The 9,328-nt window shown below is 45.0% G+C and overlaps 1 protein-coding gene across 1 annotated transcript; it reads left to right on the top strand.

Annotated features, from left to right (window-relative positions):
• Positions 1 to 6,437: 6,437 nt before the first annotated feature.
• TMSB4X (thymosin beta 4 X-linked) lies at positions 6,438 to 8,121 on the top strand. The gene is made up of 3 exons (XM_065073169.1): positions 6,438 to 6,560; positions 7,157 to 7,270; positions 7,657 to 8,121. The coding sequence occupies exons 2-3, from the start codon at positions 7,171 to 7,173 to the stop codon at positions 7,689 to 7,691; spliced, it is 135 nt and encodes a 44-aa protein (XP_064929241.1). The 5' UTR covers positions 6,438 to 6,560; positions 7,157 to 7,170; the 3' UTR covers positions 7,692 to 8,121.
• The last annotated feature ends 1,207 nt before the right edge of the window (positions 8,122 to 9,328 follow it).

Here is a 9,328-nt window from a genome sequence, read left to right as displayed (position 1 = left end):
GTGATGAAGCCTTCACACTGCAAGAGCTGTGCCTTTCATCCTCAAGATGGTAGCCCCCCAACACACACACACTCCTAGTCCCTGCCACCTGTGGAGTACACCACAACTAAAGGCAACTAAAATCTGTGGCTGTGGCAGTCACAAGAAGCACTTCTTCTCCCTTGCTTTTTACCAACTGGCACTGTGAAGAAAGCATCATGTCAATAAATTTTAAATGACTGGATGTGCTTTACCCCAACAGCTCCATCCTTCATTCCTTAGCCTGGTGAAAGCTCGAGTGTTGAGGAGGCAAGTCAGGTTTTGAGCAGACCCACTAGCCATTTCTACATCTGGTTGGGTGGCAAGCTTAGTTTCTTCTTCTTTTATTTTTTCTTTTTTTCTTTTTTCCCCATAAAAATATATTAAATTAAGAAGGGAGCAGTGGAGAAAAATAAATAGATAGATTAGATAGATATACTCACAAGTGAACTTTGAAAAATCTTGCCTGCTACGATCTTACAAGAGACAAAAGTTTATTGCACTTCTATGGGTTTTAGGAGATGGAAACACAAAGGATCTTGATAGTTGAATACACTTAAGGTGGTTTTAAAGCTAATGCCGCAGATATGGCTAGCAGCATTCAGCACAAGTGGTGAAATCCACCCAAGAAAATCAACACAAAGCAATAAACCTGGGGTGAGTTTCAAATTGACACTAGTTTAATGCCAGCTCAGAGATAGCTATATATGGAACACATAGCATAGGTGTGGTTTCCAGGGTAGTACTGTTTTCCAACCCAAATAAATTAATCCTGCAGGATGTTTGTGCATTGTGACTTATGCTACTCTTCTGTATCACGTCAAGTTATGTCATGAGAATATGAGTTTTGGAGGGAGGGAACCCCACAGTTGGAACAACGTGATTAACCTAATTAATGACGTCAGATACGTTTTGTTGCTCTGCAACTCATCCACAAGTACAGTAAGCAGTATGGCCATCCTGGGGACATTACCTGATAGGTATTTCCCTATCTCTGACTTTTTTTTACGAACAAGTGGACTATCAATGCCCAAAGGGACTGCTAAAGCCCATACAATAGTCTAGGCAATTTGACATTATTAGTCATTGTTTCATTCTGCAAGTTTACTTTGATCATCCCTTTTTCAATGCAAGTCCGATAAGAATAGCTATCTTGTCTTTGGTACATATGGACTTGTTTGTATGTTGAATAGAGACCACAGTGTTTTGAATGTATATCTAGCTGCATCTTTGCATTGAAAGAAACTCGTATTCAGTGGTGACATAAAAATCCAGTCTCTCCATTTGGCTAATATTTCTGTTTGTAATCTCTGTTGACATCCATGCACATGCCATATCACTAGCAGTTTTACTTAGGAGAAGTCTAACATTGAAGGATCCAGGGGTTGCTGAGTTGCACTAGGAAAAATGATTTATCATGCTTTTGTGGTGCATTATGCTAATGTTTTCCCTTGCATACTTTAAGAATTATTTTTGCTCATATAAACAAGAGGAAAGAAAAGTTGCTGCAAAATTCAGAAAGTGATGACAAGTACTTGTGAAAATTTGGCACAGACATGCCTTCTTCAGGCACGAGATGTGCTAGGGTATTATCTTCAGTTCTCTCAGGTACTTTGCAAATCAACCACTATTTCTAGAGATAGCTTTTAAACAAAGTGTTTGCACATGCATCTGGCATCAGGTAACTCCAGGTCATTTGGACTCTTTCAGTTCATAAACTTTTGCAAAATACCCCCTGTGTGAGAAACATAACACAAATAACTAAAAGCTTGGTGATTCCCTGCAAATGTAAATAAATCTTTCTGAAAGTTGGAAACATACTCCTCTTGCTTCTTCTCCATTTATTAAAAATTTCAGAACATTATGACAATAACTTCTTAGCATCCCTCAAAAGCTGGAAACCAGAGCTGCAAGTCTCCTCATCTTTGTTACTGACCATATTCAGGCAGCCTTCCACTTGGAGTACCAAACAGCCGAGCTCTCAAACTCTTTGCCACAGCTTTCTGCATGAATTAAAAAATAACTAAATAAATCTGAATGCTTTTCTTTAATTGTTTACAGGTATAGGGAAGGCAGGGAAACCAGAGTCAGGCAGACTGGTGTGAGAGGGTATTTAGCTTCCTGCACAGCAATTTGAGCTTCCCAACCTGACTTTTCCTGTCCCACAAGCACTACCTTCTTAAAATCATGACCTGTTGCAAAGTTCCTTTTGTCAAGCACAGTAAAAAAGGAAATGCCACTACTTGAAAAGCCAATTAGTGCCAGTATTTGTCCAGCTAGGACAGGCATTTTGCAATCCCCCTTCTGAAATTAAGCTGAGGGGGGATCGGAAGGCTCTCCTTTTAAATATGGTGCTCCCTTTTTTACAATTGTCAATAGCATTCAGTGGGATGTGACACACCACAAATATTGTGCCCTGACATTTGAACAACTGAACACTCAAAACACTCAAACCCTGATGTCACTGTCAACACCCTTCTGCTGCTGGCAGGGGGTAGTGCAGGAAGAAACTACCCAAAGGGATTATTGTCTCTTCACTTACTTGCACTCTCAGGATCACTGCCAGCTCCTGTTTCCTCTAGCTGTATATGGAGTGAGAGAAAGCATTCTCTCTCAGAGAGTCAAGCATGTGAAAAGAAGATTTCACATGTGAAACTGAGACCTGGAAAACAATCACTTGGCTTCTTTTACGTTAATTCATTTCCCATATGATCGAGAAATTTACATACAGAGTTTATTTTTATCTTACTAGTCATCTGATGTGCCTGGGATCCCATTATGAATAATAAGCCAATATGGGAATTAATCTTGGGTGCTTTATCACAAAGATATTGCATGTTCCCCTAATTACTTTTTTTTTTTTTTTTTAATAAATGCATAGACTTTATGGCACAATTAGCATAAGGTTAGAAGATTTGTGCTCCTGATCATGTTTCAAAACACTCTTCAAACACAGTTCAAGGAAAAGCCCACTGAAGTCAATTTGAGGTACAGACACTTTCACTGACATCTGTTAATATCTGATCAAGCTCCTGTTCCATGGCCCTGAGCAAGTCTTTTATCACCATGTTTTTGCAAATGGGAGCAGTACATACCTGAAAAAGGAGTGTTTTCTACAAGGCTTCAAACATGGACATACAAATGAGATGCAACAACCATGGTTTACTACTTACTGCCTTTCCTACTATGTGAATTTCCTAGAAGGCAAGAAAGAACTTGCAGCCTTGCTCCAGTTGGAAACCTCAAAGGCATTAGCTGAAAACTATGTTACTGAGGGTCCAATTTCCTTCTTGCAAATGGGATCAGCAATGTGCTGAAAAGTGCTCTCCTTTAACATGCAAATGACTAAGTGCATGTCTAGTGGGGTGCTGCACTACCAAATATTTATTACTGGAACTTTTTTCAAATAGTCACAATAAGAAACTGCTGACACAAAACCCAACAAAGCAACTAAAAAAAAAAAAAAAAAAGGACCAGCTCATCAGTGTCCAAAATAAGAATTCCTAAGCTAGCTATCCTTTACATCATGTGGCCTAGAACATTTATTGAGGATGTCAGCTCTGTCCCATCCAAGTGTGCTTTGGAGTTTGTTATGCTCAGGAGTTATTTGACATGAGGCAGTCTTGTATGAACATGTACCTTCTTCGCATTCTCCAAATAGCAACAAACAGAAGCAAACATAAAAGGACATGGAGATATGCAATTACTGTAGCCATAGCCTAATACAAAATGCTATGAAGAGGATTTACTTTTACAGAAATTAGCTTATGTCCTGCCACCATAATGCAACACCCTCATTTTTCTTCAGCAGAACAGTATTGTCTTCATATATGTAGTAAAGGACATGTGATGTTTCTAAGATACTGTGACTATCTCAGTATTAATCCACTAGAAAGGAGATATAGGAAGGCAGAGAAGCAGCAAAAGTGTAAATCTTTCATTTGCCTCCGTATCTCAGAACTATAATTGAATCTAAACTCAGCAGAAGAGCCTGGTTTGCAGATAGCAGCAAAGCTCCATCTAAGGCTGCAGGTTACACTGATTTAGAAGATCTGTGGCCCTGTCTCAAAATAGGCAGAAGCAAAAGAAGGCAGTGCTGCTACTGGACAAGTGACTTCTGAAAAATCAGACTCTGGTCCCACAAACATTCACTCTTCTTTAATTTCAGGACTGTATTTCCCACACTGAGCTCGGGGGAATACTGATTTTCCCAGGCACACAGGTGAGCGACTGCAGCAGCCACAGAGGATAACAATTACAATTAATATTTATATTAATTTACCCTCCACCTAAGAGGCAAAAAAAAAAATTGGCAAAACTTAAAATTCTGAGGCTGTAACATCACCGGGGATGCTGCTGAACTAATCATTAAAGAAATTTCACAGTTCCTTGTCAGGAGGTTCAATACTCAAAAGCGTCAAAGCATTAAAAGGCCACAAACACATTTTACAGAACTTGCTCAAAAGCTAGCAGAGTTAGCTGGTATCCAACACAGAAGATCTCTCTAGAATGCTTTTAATGCAGTTACTATGAAAATCTGTAAATGTTCCAAAATAATCTCTTATATTCCTTGTAATTTCTTTCCTTAGCAATTCCTTTGGTCTTCAGTCTCTCACAGTCCCTTGCTCATAGGAGTACTTTCAGCTTACATCATTGCTCCCAGTGGTAATACTCTGTTCATCTCAAATTTGGAGATGCTCATGGACTAGAGGAGGAAACTAGACTTCATACCCCACACCTCCAAACGTGAAGTAGCTCAGCTTTTGTAAGAGTCTGTGCTGACTGGAAATCCTGGTTCACTACAGTATTATTAGAATTGCCACAGGGACAAGATTTTATTCCCTTGAAATTACAGCTCTGGAAAAGCTACAAAAAATGGCTGGCCAATAGCGAGAGGATAGCCATGAAATACAGGAAGCAGCATCCCCAGAGAATTTATTGAAATGTATTTACAGATCTCTTTGCGTATATTAATACTGTTTGTAACACAGGACTTCTAATTCATCAGCAATCACCCTCTCATCGGATACTTTGATGGAAAGCAGGGAGCAAGGAGTAATACGCTACATGGTTTCCATACAGTTGTCGCAGAAACAGCAGAAATTAAGTCAATTCCCACGCACCGGCTCCTGTGCCACCTCACACCCTGAAAGCAAGCGCGCCTCCGCTCCCTTGCGGAGCTGCTGCCAGACAAAGGCGCAGAGATTTCCCCGACTCCTTGTCATTCAACCACACGCACATGCACAGTTACCCCCCCCCCCCCCCCCCCCCGCTTCGTCTTTCAGTTTTCACGTGGATAACTCAGTTTATTACCCAACGCTATAAATGCAAAAACAAGAGTCACCCGTACCATCCACCCATTTCTGCTCCCGCCACCCCCACTCCCAGCTAGATTATGCTGATTTTAGGTCCGATTGCTGCTCGGGGCTTGCTGTTTGAATTCCCCGAGAGACCCGTCTCTCTGGAACCCCGCAGCGCCGAGAGCCAGCAAGCGTGGCCCAGCCGGGACCCACCACGGCCTCAGCCCCCGCCCTCCCGACCCCCGTAGCCGCGGGCAGCCACGGCCGGGCGGGGTACCGCACGGGGAACGACCCGCTGCTGGGGAGCGGGGCTGACGCCAGGGTCGGCATCTGGCCGGAGCCATTGTCTGCTGGACCGGCACCAAGACATGGCCTGGCCGTGGGGACGGTTCTTTCTTCCCTTTGCAGCGGGGCTGCAAGGACAGCAATGGGATTTTATTCTTTCCTTGCAGCAGGTTTGCAAGGACAGCGATAGTTTTTCTTTATTTGCAGCAGGGTTGCAAGGGCAGCAATGGGATTTTTCTCTCCCTGCGGCAGGGTTGCAAAGGCAGAGGGGGAAGGGAAGCCAAAGGAGGGCGGGAGCAACTCGCGGATCTCCGAAGGGACGAGGGTTTCGTCTTTTCCTTCGAAATACGGAAATTTGAGTAACACAATCAACGAGCTGATATTACTCAACCGGGAGAGGGGGACAAGAGAGAGCTGAAGCAAAACCACTGCACGACTCACGACCGAGCACAGCTCTCCGCCGCTCCGGAAAGTGGCCGGCGGCTGCCCCTGCCCCCTTGCCCCCCTGCCTTTGCCCCCCTGCCCCCGCCCCGGACGCGCACCGGCCCTGGGACAGCGGGGTAGGGCGGGGGCCAGGGATAGCGGCTGCTCCCCCGGACCGTCCCGGGGGTGCCTCCCGCCGACCGGTGCCGGGGCGGGGACAAGGACCGAGACCGAAACCGAGGCGATTTTCGGCTTTAAGAGTGTGCGTATGTGCCTCCGTGTGTGTGTGTGCATGCGTGTGCGCAGCGGGGAGGAAGGCTGCGCGGCGGAGGGAGGGGAAGGAAGCAAGGAGGGGTTGGGGGGGGAAGAAAGAGAAAAAGGCGGAAAGCGGCAAAATGGTTAGCGGGTGACATCACCGTCATTTGCATAGGCGCGGGGATAAAACCGCCCCGCCAGCGAGCGTTCTTTATACTGGCTTGCGGAGCGGCGGCAGCAGCGAGCGGCCGGTCTGAGCATCACCGCACGGCGACACCGGTGGGTCCCACTGCTTCCCCCCCATTCCCCCCCCCCCCAGTACTCCCTCCCCTCGGGTCCCCCAGCGCGACCAGCACGAGCCCCTGCCCGGCACCCTTGGCGGGGAGGGACAGCGGGTAGGGCAGGGGGCAATTGTCCAGGGTGGCGGGGGGGGAGCTATTGTCTCGGGAGGGGGGTATTGTCTGGGAGCCGTGCCGTTGCAGGGCGGTGGCGTGCGCGCCGCAAGCCGGCTTTGTTGCCGTCCCAGGGCTTTATTTTTTAATTAATTTTCCACTAACGAGTTAAAACCGCGGTCAGCGCCGGGCGGTTCCCCTCTATTGTACTCTGCAGCGCGCAAATACTGGGAGCTGCCCACGGCGGCGGCTGGCGGCGAGCTGCACTGCCTTTGATGCTGGATTGAACTACAGTTTTAAAAAATTACTATTACTATTTTTAAATGTGCCGGGGATCAAGCGTTTTATTTTCGGCGTGCGTTGAGTTTTCGGCTCCCCGCGTTGGGTGCGGCGGGGCGCGGCGCCGCTGCCTCCCTGAGGTCCGGGCGGGGGGACTGGGGAGCCCTGGCCGGGGGTAACGGGCTGTTCCCCTTGTGTGCGCAGAGTCACCTGCCAACATGTCCGACAAACCAGACATGGCTGAGATCGAGAAATTTGACAAGTCCAAATTGAAGAAGACAGAGACGCAAGAGAAAAACCCGCTGCCTTCAAAAGAAAGTGAGTGCGGGCAGGCGGCGAGGAAGGGCAGGGAGAGGGGGAGGGAGGCAGGCAGGGAAGCAGGCTCGGGGGGGGAGGCAGGCAGGGAGGGAGGCAGGCGGGAGGAGACAAAGAGGGGCGGCAGGCGGGGAGCCGGGGGTGCGGCGGGTGCGGGGTGGAGGAAGGATATAAGGCTGTGGCTGTGCCAGACAGCGAAAACCCGAACCCACGGCGTAGTAGTGCTTAATTTATAATTATTTACATTTCTTTTTTTTGATACGTATTTTTTTTTATACTTGATATTTTTTACAAATTATAGGGATTGTCATGTGAATGCATTTCAGGTTCTCAATCTTTATCTTTTTCTCTCCTTTTTTGTTTTTTGTTTTGTTTTTTTCCCTTTTTAGCAATTGAACAGGAGAAGCAAGCGGGTGAATCGTAATGAAATCTGCCCTTCCAAATTATGCACTGTACATTCCACAAGCATTGCCTTCTTATTTTACTTCTTTTAGCTGTTTAACTTTGTAAGATGCAAAGAGGTTGGATAAAGTTTAAAATGACTGTACTGCCCCTTTCACATCAAAAGAATAGAGAGAACTACTGACACTGAATGAAGGCGCTGCCTTTCCCTCTGCCTGTCTGGCTTTGGTCCTGGTGGCATGAAAGAGCTTGCATGTTGATGAAAGAAGAACTTGGGTGGGACTACAGTAAACTAGAGTAACACATGAATAAATGCAAAGCTGTACCAAGGTCCTGCGAGCTGTAAAATGCAGTTAATCGAGTGCCATTTTTTTTTTTTTTTTTGTTCAAATGATTTTAATTATTGGAATGCACAATTTTTTTAATATGCAAATAAAATGTTTTAAAATCTGGATGGTATTTATGTCCTCTTTTTTGGAGAACCGTATCAAAGGATATGAAGCATAAAAGCCAGTACTGAGACATGGGATACTATAAAACCTTTGGAGATGACTCAAATCATCCTCATTTTTTTTCTGTATGTGCTCTCACCAATAGATAAATTTGCATACTTCGAAGCTAGCTTTTACACAATTACAGTAAAAAATTATATGTCATATAATTTGTTGCCATGTGAGTATGTAACTTCAAATATTTTTTTAATGTAGACATTGATAAAGGCAAAACCTTGGCTATGTTTATTGCTTTGCCCCTCTCATAGCATAGCTTATAATAGCCGTTCTGTAGTGTTGCAGAGATTCAACCTTGGCTGTAGAAATCCATAACTGATTTAATAATTAAGGCTTGTTCTGCTGATAACAGTATTTAAATGAAGTAATTCTAATTTTCAGTCTGTGGTGGAATATAAGCTTTTTAGTATTGTAAAGCTATTTTAGCGGATTGTGTCCCACGGAACTAAAATGATTTTGCTATAAAAAGATAGTAATGTTTTGCATGCTTTTATAATTTCTTAATGGTTACTGCTTCTAAAACTATGTATAAAAAAAAAAAAAAAGCTCCCGTTTCTTTACTAGTTCAAAACTAACCATTTGGGGGCAAAAACATGGTAACTTTTAAAATGAAGATGATAACAGTAAATCCTGCATGCAAATAGCGACACTATGGCAGTTCATTCAGACCTGGGACACTTTCCAGTTATTTTCTCTCAAATGATGGCAGGTAACATCTGTGATCCAGGGAGGTCAGTAGGAACTGACTTCAGCAGTCATGGATTTAATCTATTCACTTTGAATTGAGTAACATTTGGGAAAAAAATGCTGTCAGCCTGTAGGAGGGCGGTGAGCGCAGTTCTTCAGTGTCTTAGTTGCATGTTCAGGGCTTGAGCCTGTATTTGTTTCAGCCAGCTTCTATAAAGCAAAATTAGTCCCTCTGGGGAATCCTGGGTTTTGCTGGGCCTGCTGACTTGGGGGGAGTCACGTAGATCTGGGGTTTCATCCTCCTGCCTCCCTCCTTTGCAGCACCTGACTGCAGCAACCAACCCTGTCCTGAGAGTTCACACCAGTGAGGGCAGTGGGGCTCCTCTGCGTGCAGGTCTGGTGGATACCTGTGCTGCTGGAGAAGGAGGGAGCCCTGGATTGCTGCATGTTTGTGGTACAGTCC

This window comes from Columba livia, chromosome 1, assembly GCF_036013475.1.
Source record: "Columba livia isolate bColLiv1 breed racing homer chromosome 1, bColLiv1.pat.W.v2, whole genome shotgun sequence".
NCBI classification, from domain to species: domain Eukaryota; kingdom Metazoa; phylum Chordata; class Aves; order Columbiformes; family Columbidae; genus Columba; species Columba livia.
This window is presented reverse-complemented; position numbering and strand designations above follow the sequence as displayed.